Source organism: Xiphias gladius, chromosome 21 (assembly GCF_016859285.1).
Source record: "Xiphias gladius isolate SHS-SW01 ecotype Sanya breed wild chromosome 21, ASM1685928v1, whole genome shotgun sequence".
NCBI lineage: Eukaryota > Metazoa > Chordata > Actinopteri > Istiophoriformes > Xiphiidae > Xiphias > Xiphias gladius.
In genome coordinates, this window is record NC_053420.1 from 5,376,557 (window position 1) to 5,392,186 (window position 15,630).

Below are 15,630 nucleotides of genomic sequence, written 5' to 3' on the forward strand. Positions count from 1 at the left end.
CCTGGTGAATATAAGTCCAAGGTTCACTCTCTTTTAGATCCATTTTTGGTCTCAACCACCTCCTGAAGGAAATATCTGGCTCTTTAGCTCCTAAATGCTCCACTGTGTTCACCAGCAGGTTTCTAACTGCGTCTATCTACCGTTTGCTTCTGAGCAGGCGGTGCACAGTGAGCTTTTAGAGCTTGTTAGCTAAACAGCTGCCTGCTGCTGCTGAAAATGACATTATGAGAGCGGAGAGAGTGAACTGAAACCAGTTAAGTTGCAGATAAACAGTGAGTTGTTGTTTGGTTTTTTTTTGTTTTTTTGTTGTTGTTGTTTTGCTTGTGACCCTTAAAGCCATTATACATTGTGTTCCTCTTTTATCGCCATTTCTTGCACTTTGCCCAATTTTATTAGCTATGTTTTATCTCTGTCTAGCTTTTGTTTCGGAAAGTAATATGTAGATAATACTGTAGCTTTTTTATTAGTATTTGCAGAGTACTAATAATGGCAGCCATGGGGGATTCATTCATTGTTATTTTTCTGCATTTTTCCATCGTGCTTGTTTGAGATGAAAGCGAAAGGGATGGGAATGAACATGTAAACGAATTTGGTGTCGTGTATTTTTCCATTTACACAGGGACACAGGGAGCCTGCAAGACGGAACTTGTCCTGTTTTCTGAGCCCTCTTTCCATGAAAGGTATGTTGAGATAACGAGGTGATGTCGAAGCAGTGTGACAGTTACCATTTGCTCTCTGCAAAATGCTCCCAAAAATGAAAAACATCGATGGCCTGATAAAGCTCCACCTCTTACCTCACATCATCAAGACAAACGGCAGATAAAGTTTAGTTCTTTCACTGCTCGCTGGAAGAGACACGCACACTCTGAGAGGCAGATTATAAAATAAATTTTCATACTTGGGGGAAGAGAGATACAAGAGGCAAAACTGGAATACTGGATACTTTGACATCAACCTGCTGCTGACTGAAAAGAGACGAATCAAATTGAGAGAAACTAAGGGAAATTGATGCAGCAAAGTTGGGAAACAACTGACTGACTGTTCCTGTTTTAGGGTTCTGGTGTGTTTTTTTTTTTTTTACCTCACTGAGAGAGAGAATGGCTTCAGCAGAGTCTGGGTCTCTCTGCAGTCTACACTCTGAGAAACTCAAACTCTTCTGTCTGGACCATTGGACGAGTGTGTGTCATCTGCCGAGATTCAAAAACACACAACAACCGCAGATTCAGACCCATCGATGAAGCTGCACAGGATCACAGAGAGGAGCTCCGGATTTCACTCAAGCTCTTACAAGAGAAACTGAAACTCTTTAAACACATTATAGGACACTGTGATCCAGCAGCAGAACACGTTAAGGTCCAGGTCCGACACACAGAGAGACAGATTAAGGAGCATTTTAAGAAGCTTCACCAGTTCCTACAAGAGGAAGAGGAGGCCAGGATCGCTGCTCTGAGGGAGGAAGAGGAGCTGAAGAGTCAGATGATGAAGTAGGAGATTGAGGCTCTGAGCAGAGAGATAGCAGCTCTTTCAGACACAACCAGAGCCACAGAGGAGGAGCTGAGAGCTGAAGACGTCTCATTCCTGCAGAACTACAAGGCTGCAGTGGAAAGAGCCCAGCAGCGCCCCCTGCTGGATGATCCACGGCTGGTCTCGGGAGCTCTGATAGACGTGGCCAAACATCTGGGCAACCTGGCCTTCAACATCTGGAACAAGATGAAGGAAATGGTCTCCTACACTCCTGTGATTCTGGATCCAAACTCTGCTCATCCAGAACTCATCCTGTCTGATGACCTGACCAGTGTGAGTCATGGAGCGAGACAGAAGCTTCCTGACAATCCAGACAGGTTTGACTCCTTTCACATTGTCCTGGGCTCCAAGGGCTTTACCTGTATGTATATATATATAGATATATATATGTGTATGTATGTGTGTGTGTGTGTGTATGTGTGTATTTGTGTATGTATGTATATGTATGTAAATGTATATTTATGTAGATGTGTATACGTATACACATGTACATGTGTGTTTATATATATATATATATATATATGTATGTGTGTATGTGTGTATATATATATATATATGTATGTATATATATATATGTATGTGTGTGTGTGTGTATATGTATGTATATGTATGTACATGTATATTTATGTACATATGTGTATATATATATATATATATATATATATATGTATGTGTTTTTGTGTGTATATGTGTGTATACATATATATATATATATACACATCATACATACAGTATATGCATATGTTAGTACATGTATGTTTGAGTTATACATCACTGTCTCATATACTAGACAGAAATTCACTCACATTTAAAAATGTGCCAGTTACACTGTATATTGACTATACATACTGGGCAGTAGGCTTTACAATACAGGGTCACTGTGTACTAGCTTAAAACACTGTATGGTATTACAGAAAACACATATGTTAGTGTTTCATATACAGTATTACATTTCCGTATGGATTACCTGGTGGCTGATTGTACAGCTGGGTTCTCCATCAGCCTACAATACTCAGTAATGAAAGAGTGAGGTGGGCACCATAAGAAGGAGTTAGAGCATGTGTTCTACCGCTGTTCTTGAAGAATAAAAACACACATTGACAGTGCTGTTAAGGGAAACTTATGTCTTATTTGGTACATAATGTTTCAACGTTTGGCACAGATTGACAGACAAAGCTCCACCTCCAACTCACCTGAGACAAACCAGGAAATAGACAGTTGTTCCGCCACCAGGAAGTTGCACGCACACACTGAGAGACAGACAATAGCAGTCTCTTTCAGACCAGACCCACAACTTCCCCTGAGGAGGGAGAGATACAGCAGGAAATACGGGGAGTACTGCAACCTTTAAAGACTTTAACCGCCTGCCGACTGCACACACAGACTGTTAATTTAAAGAGGGAAAAAAAGCCGCTCAGAGTGTTGTAACTTGCAGGGAACTTTCTAGAGGAGGGAGAGGAGTCACGATTAACTGACTTCCGGTTTAGGGCTCTGCATAGTGTGTTTTCAGCGTCACTCAGAAAGAAAATGTCTTACCAATCTGAGGATTATCTCTCCTGTACAGTCTGCCATGACATTTTTAAAGACCCTGTTGTCCTGTCATGCAGCCACAGCTTCTGCAAAGACTGTCTGCAAACATGGTGGAGAGGGAAACCTATAGAGGAGTGTCCAATTTGTAAGAGGAGATCATCGAGGAGCGATCCACCTTGTAACTTGGTACTAAAGAACCTGTGTGAGAGCTTCTTACTGGAGAGGGATCAGAGAGCTTCAGCAGGGTCTGGGTCTCTCTGCAGTCTGCACTCAGAGAAACTCAAACTCTTCTGTCTGGACCATCAGCAGTCAGTGTGTCTCGTCTGCAGAGATTCAGTGACACACAACAACCACAGATTCAGACCCATCGATGAAGCTGCACGGGATCACAGAGGGGGGCTCCGGAAATCACTTAGTCCTCTACAGGAGACACTGAAGCTGTTTGAACAAGTTAAAGGAAACTGGGATCAGACAGCAGAACACATTAAGGTCCAGGCCCAACACACAGAAAGACAGATTAAGGAGCAGTTTAAGAAGCTTCACCAGTTCCTACAAGAGGAAGAGGAGTCCAGGATCGCTGCTCTGAGGGAGGAAGAGGAGCTGAAGAGTCAGATGATGAAGGAGGAGATTGAGGCTCTGAGCAGAGAGATAGCAGCTCTTTCAGACACAACCAGAGCCACAGAGGAGGAGCTGAGAGCTGAAGACGTCTCATTCCTGCAGAACTACATTGCTGCAGTGGAAAGAGTCCAGCAGCGCCCCCTGCCGGATGATCCAAAGCTGGTCTCGGGAGCTCTGATAGACGTGGCCAAACATCTGGGCAACCTGGCCTTCAACATCTGGAACAAGATGAAGGAAATGGTCTCCTACACTCCTGTGATTCTGGATCCAAACTCTGCTCATCCAGAATTTATCCTGTCTGAAGACCTGACAAGTGTGAGATTTGGAGAGAGACAAAACCTTCCTGAAAACCCAGAGAGGATTGACTATCACCGCTCTGTCTGGGGCCAGGAGGGCTTTACCTCAGGGACTTACAGCTGGGATGTTGAAGTTCAAGACAATACGGCCTGGTTTGTTGGTGTGGCTGCAGAGTCTGTCCACAAAAAGGGACGAATTAAATCTGGGTTCTGGCAAGTCGAGTTCTACAATGGTAAATACAGCGCACGCTCGGTGGGAAATCCACCTGCTGCTCTCCGAGTGAAGAAGAAGCTCCAGAGGATCAGGGTTCATCTGGACTGGAACAGAGGAAAACTGTCGTTCTTTGATCCTGATACTAACACACACATACACACCTTCACACACACTTTCACTGACCGGCTGTTCCCATGCATAGGCACTTTGAGTGAACTCCCCCTGAAGATAGTACAGGACAAGATCTCTTTAGCCAGGGATAAAGTACAGAGGTGTTAAAGTATTATTGCCAAATTTAGACCCCACGTGTTGTTGTGTGGTCTTGAAATCCGATAACATTTCAGATAAACACAGCAATTCTGAAAAAATAGTTCTTAAAGCTGCATTCCTATGTGTTTTTCTTTTAGGTTTGCTACGGTCTGAAAAAAAATATCTGGCTCTTTAGCTGCTAAATGCAGGCACTTTCTTTACTGGCTAGTTGTTAACTTTGGCCGGCTGTTCGGTGCTGGTCAGGTACTGCGCCGTGGGTTTATCGGGGCTTGTGTGCCGAAGAACGCTGCCTGCTGCTGCTGGAAACACTGAGAACAAACCATGCAGTAAATGTATCATAAGCTAAAAGAAGTTTAAAAGCTCCGTAGAGCTGTAGGGTCATTTAGACTTTTCTGTTGGTCCATTACAATGAGCGACCCTTAATCACGGGTCATTTGATTGATCATTAATATAGAAGTATTGATTAGTGCATTTGTCGCATTTCTTGCTGTGACATGTTTTCACATCTTGGACATCTGCTGTAACTTCTCATACCGGTTTTCTTGATATTGCTACTGAATTTTAGAAGTAGGCTGTGTTTATATCCTTTAAATGTTTTCCACTTACTTCGTACTGCAAATTTCTATTTGGTTTCTGTTATACTCATATATAGTCACTAACGTCATGACTACATACAGCCTGCACTTCATATATGAAACACAAAAGGGCCCCACACAAACTTTTGACACAAAGTTGACCACTGTTTTCTAATAATGCAATTTCTCTTCAATCGAACAATGGGGCTAGAACCAGGAAATACAGACCAGCCCACAAGAATACCTAAGCACATGGACAGTGACTGGTGTCCACATATTTTTGGACACATGGTGTATCTGTTTTAGGTGAGATGCTATGGTGCTGATACTGTTAGTTGAGTTTTTTTACTTGACCTTATTTTCTTGTTTAAATATTCTGTTTTGCTGTTGATTTCTATTACTGTTTGCTGCTGCAGTGACTTGTTTAGAACTAACGGACTCTAATCTCATCTGGTGCAAAAGTTTTGGGCACTAAAAGTAAAGCGAGGGCGCTTTCAAAAATAACGCCATGAATACTTTTTGATTATCAATTAATTTCATGTGCAGTAAACAGAAAAAAAAAAAAACTAAATCAAATCAATATTTGCTGTGACCACCCTTTGCCTTTAAACCAGCACCAGTTCTCCTCGATACACCTGCACACACTTTTTTTAAGGTACTTGGCAGGTAGGTTGCTCCAAGCTTCTTGGAGAACCTGCCCCAGTTCTTCTGTGGATTTAGTCCGTCCCAGTGTCTCCTGTCTCTACATGTGACCCCAGACTGACTCCACGGTGGTGTTGCGTGATGGAGAAGAATCTAAACATCTAAAGTGCGTAAAACTTTTGCACAGTACCAAAACAGAAACAACATGGGATAAATCCCAAACCTTTATGACAGTACCTCTTCCTCCTATCAAGGTTGAATGCACTGAGTGTTTGTCGCTTTGGGCTAAAGTGTCAGCCAGATGAAAGCAATGTGGTGCAGTGAAATGAAGTTATATCTATTTGCAAACGTTATCACTGCCATCATGTTGGTCCGTGACCATACTGACAAGTCGTTCATGGTCCTCAGAGGATGTATCACGGCGGCTTTGGTGATCTGGCACATTTCATTTAGCTCCGACAACAGGTCAACATTTCCAACATTTGTCCAACACTTCAAATCATGTCCAGACTCTGTATCTGTGTGTCTTAAAGTCTTTCAAAGTAGTCAATTCAATTCATCTAAAAAACAAGCCTAATTAAGTATTAAAATATCTTTTATTTTCAATTTTTTTTTTTTTTGAGACACTTTTCGTTCCTTTTATGTGGAGTTTGAGTCAGCGGCATCAGACATGGAGCGAACGCTGTCGGTACTGCCAGCCAGGCACTGAGGAATGTGATATCAATGTCAATAAATTAATGTTCTTAATAAATAATCGTAGGCCTTACTGTCCCTATTGGTTTTCTCTCATCCTTTAACCGGTATAATCATGGCCACTGTGTTAAATTACATTCCGTGTGGTCTTACATTTGCTATAGAGCTTAAAGAGAAGGTGACAATACTTTGAACACTTGAACCCTTTATTTTGGAGAAAAAAAAATAACAATATGCTATAACTAGACAAAGTACAGCAAAAGCGAGCAACACTCAGTGGCTGCATTCCTCATTACGCCCGTGAGCAGCCTCTGCAGGAGGAGACACTTCTGATTGCAAGTCGTTATTGCTGCTTGCTGTTAAGTATATATGTACAGTACATTGTGTTGTGGAGTATCTGCCTGCTGTCGTTGCAGCACATGGCCACTCGATGGCGTCCCGAACTCTTTGATCTGTTCAAACGGGCTGAAAACCCCTTTATCGTGGAAAACTCTGGTATCACAATGTGTTTAGCTTGAGTTCAGTTTGTGGTTTGCATTCATTTCATTATTGCTGGTAGTTGTTGTTTATTTAATTTCATATTTACTTTCTTTCTTCACTAATTTCTTTAATTATTTCACTCTTTCCTTAGTCATCCGATCTGAAAACATAAAAATGTCCTAAATTTGAGATATGTGATTGACACATCTTCACATTTGAGACTTTGAGGGTCACATATTAAAACGCACAGCGCTACTCTGGCTTTCTCTGGCTGCCTGAGAGGTCAGTTGTGTTAAACGTTCTGTGCAGGTTGAGCGGGCTGCGGGAAATTAAATGGCTTTCAACATGCTGAAACTTTCAACATGCTGAAACTGCAGGTATGGCGCTTTAAACCTCTCCCTCTTTAACCGCCGATTAAGTCCTGCCAGACTTTGACTATGGCTTGGATCTAACTAATAGTCAAACTTCAGATAGGTGTCTAAATTGATCTGTTTCACACAGCTTTCTAGTTCTTGACTATCTTAAGTGGGACAAATTTGCAATTAATTCTCAACGAATTAAGACCGTTCCTGAAATCACTCCTTTACTATACACATTTACTATATAGTGCACTCTATTTACTATCCGCCTTTTTACTCGTGTGTCCGGATTTATGAGTGTGTGTAAATTTATCCAGTACATAGTGCCCTCAAAAATTCCACAGTGGGATGTTCACTACTTTCTGCCGACAGTCTCACAACGCAACGCTGCCAGTGACGATGGATAGTGAAGGTGATTAGTGTCGGAACTCTCAATTTACTGCCCACCATTGAGCGAACTACTGAGTGTCTATTATGTAGGGAGTGGTGAATAAAGGAACAAGGGGTTGATTTGGAGCACAGCCAGAGAATTATTTTTACGAACCACGTCGCACGGCGCAGCTCTCCTCCCTCCAGCAGAGAATGGGGAGAATTCACCATTTACAAGGAGGTTCTACAGGGAAAACTTCGGCAGGGATTATGACACAAAAAAAAATGTAAAAAATCCTTTTAAAAGATCAGACCAGTGGAGAGGAGCATCAAAGTCAGACTCAGAGATAGTTTCCCTTGAGCAAGCAGCACTAACCGACGACGTCCCCGCTGCTGCCTCTAAAAACCCCTTCCCTCCTCATTAATCTCTCCACAACCTTCTCACATAAACCAAAAGCTATGAGCCATGTTTTGAGGTTTTTCCATCATTTGGTGCCCCCGGTCGGCAGGTGTCATTGATTGTTGCCACGGAAACATAGCTCTCGGTTCAGGGTCAGCCTGTGGGCGGGGTGGTCCACTGTTTAAGTGTGAAACAAGTCAGTCTTTATTTTCTCCCAAACCGTCCAACCTGCATTAGACTAACCTAAGAGCTAAATTAAGACCGTCCTAACAGAACAGGTCATTCTACAATATCTTTGGGAAAATGGTCCCAGATCTTAAACTGGCAGCTCTGAAAGATCAATCTTTCTGTCAGATCAAGAGTTTCATTTCCTCACTGATTGTGCACTCTATGTTTGTGTGTGTTTTGTGTGTGTGTGTGTGTGTGTGTGTGTGTGTGTGTGTGTGTGTGTGTGTGTGAGTGTGTGTGTGTGTGTGTGTGTATGCTTGTGCATGTGTGTGAGAATAAGTCACTGAGTCTGTTTTCAGTCTAATGAGAAGTCTTGATCTGTTCACCAAAAGAGGAAACCCCATCCTCTCATTGCAGCTCCAAATCTCCGCGGTTAGAGACAGAAAACTCGGCCGGTGAGTAAAATAATGTCTCCCAACGTTCAAACGCGCTGAAATGCCGATGATTGAAGACTGAGGATAGAAAAAAAAAAGATGTTTTTGTTGATTATTAGTCTTTGCAGTAGTAACAACAAAACTTAAATCAAAAATTTGATAATTTTAGGCGGAGGTTCATTGATGGATTATCTTTCTGCAGCAAGGTTCAAACTTCTGCATGTTGTTTTTCACAGAAATTAGCTGAAATTAATGGTCGTCTGAAAGAATGAAAATCAATGTAAAAACTGATGGAATTGTTTTAATTCTAACTTTAAATCATTCCCCATACAATGATCGATGATCCTACACACATATGTGTTTTTGATTTTGCTAAATTAAATCAGATTTTAGCCTTTATGGTGTTGGACAGTGTTGATCAGTAATGGAAGAACCACTGCCATTAACTCTTGTGTTTTTAAATCTTTACACTAACATACGTTTATTAACCTATTTTAACATTGTTTTTTTTTTTTTTTGCAAAACAGCTTCCCTCAGTTTGCCTCTTGGGGGAGAAATAATTGAAAAATTTGCAGCTGAAATAATTCCATGGGTTTTTACACTGCTTTTCTTCCTTCCAGACATCCATTTATTTCAGTTAATTTCTATGAAAAATAACTTGCAGAGACTTGCGCCTTGCTGCAGGGAGATAATCTGTCACAGTGAACATTTAGTTGCCTTTATCGTTAAATGATGTAATGTCGTCTGCCATTACACAATACAACAAAACCGCAATCTGTGGTTTCATCTTTTACGGAAACTTTCTTAAATTTTTACAGTTAAATACAGATTCAAAAGATTTTATTATGTAGGAATCAGGGGCTTAGCCAGGATTTTATAAATAAAAAGTTAAAGTCCCCTCAACTAACCCAACCTGACACCAAAAAGAAAGTGCCCACCATGTCTTAATTTACATTTTTCGTATTTTAGCTTTACAGTTAACTTTAACTTTAACTTTAACTTTCATTCCCAAGATGGAGGTCTAATACATCTTTCAAAACCCTCTCCACACTTTTAGAAGTTAATTTCTGGTGGATTTGCAGTCACATTTAAAGACACTGAATCTACAGTTACTGGAATCAGAGTAGAAAATTGGGTTAGTTATTAATTGTGGAATCATTACTTAAACCCCCAAATCCCCAGGACAGGACACAAAGGACATGACCTCAGTGTCAAGAGCAAATACTTCAGTTTCTTCTTATCATCTCTTTCTCGTGTTTTGACTTCCGTCAGCCCCATCACCTTCTGCTTCTTCAAAATACCGTTAATAGTTAACTCCGGCGTTTTGGACCATGGGAGGGTATTATGGGCTGGCAGTTCTGGTGGGCGTGGCCTTGCTTCTGACGACCGGCCAATGTGACGTGAGCTGTGGAGGAATAGACGGCGGCCCGGGAGTGGCAGGAACCCCGGGCAGAGATGGATGGCCTGGAGCGAAGGGAGAGAAAGGAGAGCCAGGTAAAAAAAAGCCCTGAATTGCTCCAGATGGTCAGGCCGGCATCTTGCATGGTAGCCGGCTGCCATCGACGTATCGGTGTGGGTGTGTGTATGGGTGAATCAGAGGCAAATTGTAAAGAGCTTTGGATAAAAGCACTTTATAAATGCAGCTCTCTCTCTCTCTATATATATATATGCTATCACAAAAACAATCGTTCTAGTATCATTAATGAAAAAGATGTAGGTACAATGAAGTCAGAGACTCTTCAAGCAAAAACAAACACAAAGGTAAATTGTTGCATTGTTAATCCACCAGTCCTAGTTCGTTTAGAGACCTCGTACTGATAAATAGCCTCATATTTGCAGCTTTACTCAAAGAGTGCTGCCTTTCCTGTCTCATCTTTTGTCGATGTCTGATTCCTGTCTTTTTAGGAAAACATTAACTGTAGATAAAAATATAAATTGAATAAGTGTGTTTTTAGCCCCATTTGGTCCCAGCAGGATGCCATCGTCCAGCCCGCTGTTTAAGTGAGGCTTGCACGTGAACCAGCTGGTCCAGCTCACCGTCAGTCAGCATGTCGATAGCCCTGATCCTTGTGAACAAAATGAACCATTACACGCGGTTGTGCACCCTCTTCGCGTGTTGTTATACAAATCAGAGCAACATTTGAGAAATACTTTCGGTTGTGTTTCCGTTCTCCCTAATGGGAAATGAGGCTGTACAGACTTTATAAATAGCTGTCTGTGTTCACATCCGCAGCCGTATGAAGTCAGAAAAATTGACTGACATTTGAGTCAAATGTTATTAACAGCAAATAAATCTTTGTTGTTGTGCTGTTGTTAATTTTTGCCTGCGTTATTTATTAGTTATGAGGCCGTTGTATGCTCATAGTTGCCGTTAGTTTTCAGTTGTGTTACTGTTCAGTAATGAGCTATCACTTCCGACACCTTCAAATTTTTAATAAAAGGCATTTTGTAACAATTTTGCTGGGCGAACCCAAATTCTACATGTTTATATAATTTATTATAAACCTTGACTGATCAATCGTTCACATCAAATGCATCTTCATTTTCGAACTAACCTAGTTATTTGGAAAAATAAAATGTGTAGTACACCCATGTTTTGAAGCTAATGAGAGACTTTGAGAGTTAATTAGCTGGAAGTAGGAAAAAGAATTAGAACTTTGAAAAGTTAGGGGGCATGTTGTCCCCTTCCCCAGTGGAAATGACACCCTTTGGTACTGAAACTCAGGTATCGTATCAGCACCAGTATCAAAGAATACCCAACAATATCCCACCCTACCCTGTAATCATTCATCTCGTTTTTCTCCAGCTGTGATGGTCGACGGTCCGGTGGATACGAGCCAGATGCCGATGCTGAAGGGGGAGATGGGGATTCGGGGCTTTCAAGGGGTCATGGGTCCTAAAGGTTACCGCGGGAGTCTGGGACCAGTGGGCCACCCTGGGCCACCCGGTCGCCCCGGCCCTGAGGGGAGGAGCATGGGCCACGGTAATGACACGACTTCTGACCCTACAGCCTACAGCATACATCACTCGCTCACACACAGTGTATATCTGTAATAGCATATAGGATACACTGTATCATGCCAAACTCAATACAATACAAAATACCTGACGGGGAAGAAATTAAAGCAGATAATAAACAGTTAAACAGCAAAAGATGTCTGTCTGTGCGTAACCCAGCCGTGCTGCCAATTTGTCCCGGTGGCCACTCGCAGTAAAACAAAAAACAAACACAACAAAAAGCACTTTTCCTTCAAGTGAGCTGGCGTCATGTTCGTGTCTGGAATCCAGTTCCTACAATACATCCGTGACCTCAACCTAACGACACGATGAAGACATGCTAAGTTTACGGTCTTCTTAGTCTTGTAATGACTACATTCTGACAAATTCTGTGTAATTATATAGAACAATTATAGAAAAAAAAAATTTCAAATATATTGGTTGTCGTTTGTCCTGTTGATCGGCTGTCAAACGTCAAGAAGGCGGGACTTATCCAGTATTCTAATATGACCCTGTTATTAAAGCATGTAGCAATGAGACCATGGTGGACAATAAATGATAACCCAATAAATGATTTTTGGTTGTGTGTGTGTGTGTGTGTGTGTGTGTGTGTGTGTGTGTGTGTGTGTGTGTGTGTGTGTGTGTGTGTGTGTGCGTGTGTGTGTGTATGTGCATGTGTGTGTGTGTGCATGTGTGTCCCCATCCTTCCTGCTTATAGGGCAGCACTCCTCTCGGCAGGCCCAATCCGCTTTCTCAGTGATCAGGACTGACAACAGTTATCCTCGTTACGACCAGGTTCTCACTCCTTTGTCCCTCAGCTGTCTTATTTCTAAATGTTTTAAATTCTGCAATATTTTTACAAATAGTAGACATTTTCTTCCTGTCTTTATTTAATGTCTGCTGGAATAAAAGAAAAGAATATTGTGATTTGAAACCAGCCACGCAGATAGTGTTAGTTTTGTCTGGTCAGGTTTTGAGATACTAGTATGAGATAGTAGTATGTATTTCCAGAAACATAGTCACTATTAGTCTGGATGATCCACAGACTTCAGTGTCAGCAGTTTTCATAGAAACTAACAACAAAATTGTTCCTATAAAACTGTTCACTGTTAATTTTCATCATGTAAATGTAATTGGAAAAATATACGAGTCTACAGCAACACAGTCTTTAACCTTTTTTTCTTTTACATGTTTCTGTTTGTATCAGTTTCTTATTGATCTTTGACTGTTCCCTGTGTGTGTGTGTGTGTGTGTGTGTGTGTGTGTGTGTGTGTGTGTGTGTGTGTGTGTGTGTGTGTGTGTGTGCGTGTGTGTGCATCAGACAGTAACCTACCAGACCACAGTGGTCAACAAACCCGAGGACTTTAACGCCGCCACAGGTCACTTCACCTGCAGACTGCCTGGTGTTTATTACTTCAACTTCCACTCCACGGCCAAGGTAACACACTGTTGTCAGTTCTATAGCTGCACTTCTTAACGTGAGAATAAATGCCGACCATTTTGGAAACTATATCATAGATGTTTTGGACATCATGTGCTTTACTACCTTCTAGACAGCCACAAGCCTAAACTTGTCTGAGATATGTAATCTGCACCTGCAGCTCCATTACCATACTGCATTACAGCTGTGCTGTGTGTGTGTGTGTGTGTGTGTGTGTGTGTGTGTGTGTGTGTGTGTGTGTGTGTGTGTGTGTGTGTGTGTGTGTTTTTTAGGTCAGCCTGTGTCTGCGTATAGCCAGCGAGGCTCTGAACAACAAGCTGGGATTCTGTGACTACAACAGGAACTACGATCAGGTGAGTGTCGGTGCTCCGGCGAGCGCCACAGAGCTCGAGAGACGTCAGCAGGGAAAATCCCTCAAAAGAGCTCTACATTTAACTATTTTCATAAAATCATTTTCCTCTGTGCACATATTCACATAGATATGTATATTATTTCCCTTGCATATGATGTTAAAACAGGTTATTTTTACTACACATATTGTGCGTAAAGACTGCTCAAAAGGATCTTTTATTTGTGTTCTTGGATTTGAAAGTTCAGTTCAGCCAAAGTCTCTCAACCCTCCCTAACCGCGTCGAAACAGGCAAGACTCTGAGGTCTGTGTCGCACAGTGACCCCCGCGCCATGTTTGCCAAACTCTGGCTGACCGTGGCTCCGGTTTGTGCCTCTCACACGTAGCTACCGGTAACGTTGGCAAGCCTCATCAGTGCTGGCAGAAACATCGTGCACAAACGAGATTTATTCCTCTGCAGCGGCAGTTAAAGCGACGCATGGGCCCGTCGATAACCGTGCCGTGCTCAGAGATGGAAAGATATTTGGGGCTGACGAACAGTAACGTTAGCTTCCTGTGACTGTCAAAGCTCCAACCGATTCCCTGTCTGTCCTGGGAAAATGAAAGTCTGACAGTAGTTTTTTCCCGGCTGGTTAGCTCTGACTCTGTCCATGCTGCGCTGAGCAGTGGTCTATCAGTCCGCCCGCCGTGTCCCCTGACCGTCCCACGTCACACACTACAACGCCACAAGGCCTGGAAAGTTATAGCAAAATTTGAGGCTGTCCTCCCGAGAAGAACGACAGAGACAGTCGTTTTACCAAGCGCCCCATGGTAATGATGACAGGAGCAAGGGAGGAAGTCAGGTGACGTTGTTGTAGAGCAACAAAGTCTGCGTAGGAAGGAGGTTGGGCTAGATGCCTTGGTCAGACATTAACACGAGAGACTGCTGTTTGTTTCCCGTTTCCAACTGACAGTCGACGTTTTGTTTTTTTTTCCTTTTGGTTCATTTTTTTGTTTGATTTTTTTTTTAAAAACCATGACCACAATCTTTCCCGGTTTATTATCGTAATCAGGGCGACGGAGGTCCCCTAACTTAACGAAGTAGTCATTTTAACTCAAACCCTAATCTTTCCCTAGACTTAACTGAATCTTAACCATTGCGTCATCATGTCATAAAACCTTTTTTTTTTTTTTTTTCGAACCGTGTTTTTTGTAACGGTGCAGACAAATGATGTCGTCCCGCCGATAGTGGCGATGTGTGTATCCCCATTGAAGCCTCATCCCTCACTGGCTTCCCACCCCCCACAAATGGTAGTTGTGTTGGTTGTCCTTGCTCTGGCACACACGCAAATTTATCCACTATGACAAAATGCCTCACATAAATACAATAAACTTATGACGCTATCTTCAACATTTTATTACACTGTAAGCAGGGCACTATTAGTTTGAATTACATTTTTAATTATCTTTTCCACAGTTATTAAGTTATCACTTTCCACCCTGAGTTTACCGAAAGCTGAATTTTGATGAACCGGACAGGTGAGGTCTCGAGTCTTTTTTCAATGCCAGAACAAATGAAACAGTGACAAGTGAACCACAAGATTTAGCCCCCTCCCCACTTCATTATTTGTCCAAATTTCCCTTAACACCATCCGGTCTCTCCATAATAAAAAGGTCTGAGCAAACCTTCAGACTTTGCGGTCATTCGCCGGGTTCTCCAGTGATTTACAGGACAAAATACATTGCGGTTTCTTTTACATATTAACAGCTGAGTTTTTATCAAGAAGCTTCGACGTGATTGGCTGCGTTGTGTTTCAGGTGCTGTCGGGCGGCGTGGTTTTACAGCTGAGAGCCGGACAGAGGGTTTGGCTCGAGTCCTTCAAGGACCAGCAGCTAGATTCTGATCCACGAGACACACGAGAAAAACAGATCATCTTCAACGGCTTCCTGCTCTTCTCAGATCAATAAGAAAATTCAGTTGCACACTCACGGCAGCTGAAGTCAGTGCTGTAAACCTGGGACTGCATCGCTTTATGAATTTAACATCTAAAAATCTCTGATTTCAGATCACATTTCTCAAAGCTGTTTTTAGAAGGACAATTTACCATAGCACAGTGTCACTACACAGTAATATTTGTGAAACTTACTCTTGTTTCATTTGCATGTGAACCCACAGGTAACTTGTTCACCTGATTTGTTTCCTTCATACTGATGCATGTAAACCCTCTTTGAAGGTTGACTTTTTCTGCGAATGCTACTGAAACAAAATTAAAGTTTGTTATTGAATGTGGA

At 42.0% G+C, this 15,630-nt stretch overlaps 2 protein-coding genes and 1 pseudogene across 3 annotated transcripts; all 3 read left to right on the top strand.

Moving 5' to 3' along the window:
• Positions 1–1,097: 1,097 nt before the first annotated feature.
• On the top strand, positions 1,098–2,691 carry LOC120807182 (annotated as a pseudogene).
• A 211-nt stretch (positions 2,692–2,902) lies between these two features.
• On the top strand, positions 2,903–4,461 carry LOC120807213 (nuclear factor 7, ovary-like). The gene has a single exon (XM_040158974.1). The coding sequence runs from the start codon at positions 3,052–3,054 to the stop codon at positions 4,459–4,461; it is 1,410 nt and encodes a 469-aa protein (XP_040014908.1). The 5' UTR covers positions 2,903–3,051.
• Positions 4,462–8,470: 4,009 nt separating this feature from the next.
• Positions 8,471–15,630, top strand: LOC120807011 (complement C1q subcomponent subunit C-like). 2 transcript variants are annotated; one of them, XM_040158611.1, is made up of 7 exons: positions 8,471–8,593; positions 9,883–10,066; positions 11,379–11,555; positions 12,288–12,364; positions 12,891–13,007; positions 13,283–13,363; positions 15,157–15,630. In XM_040158611.1, exons 2-7 carry the CDS (start codon positions 9,904–9,906, stop codon positions 15,304–15,306), a joined length of 765 nt encoding a protein of 254 aa, XP_040014545.1. In that variant the 5' UTR covers positions 8,471–8,593; positions 9,883–9,903; the 3' UTR covers positions 15,307–15,630. The 2 variants fall into 2 exon arrangements, with proteins under 2 accessions (XP_040014545.1, XP_040014546.1); XM_040158612.1 differs by having other exon boundaries at positions 8,477–8,593; positions 9,845–10,066.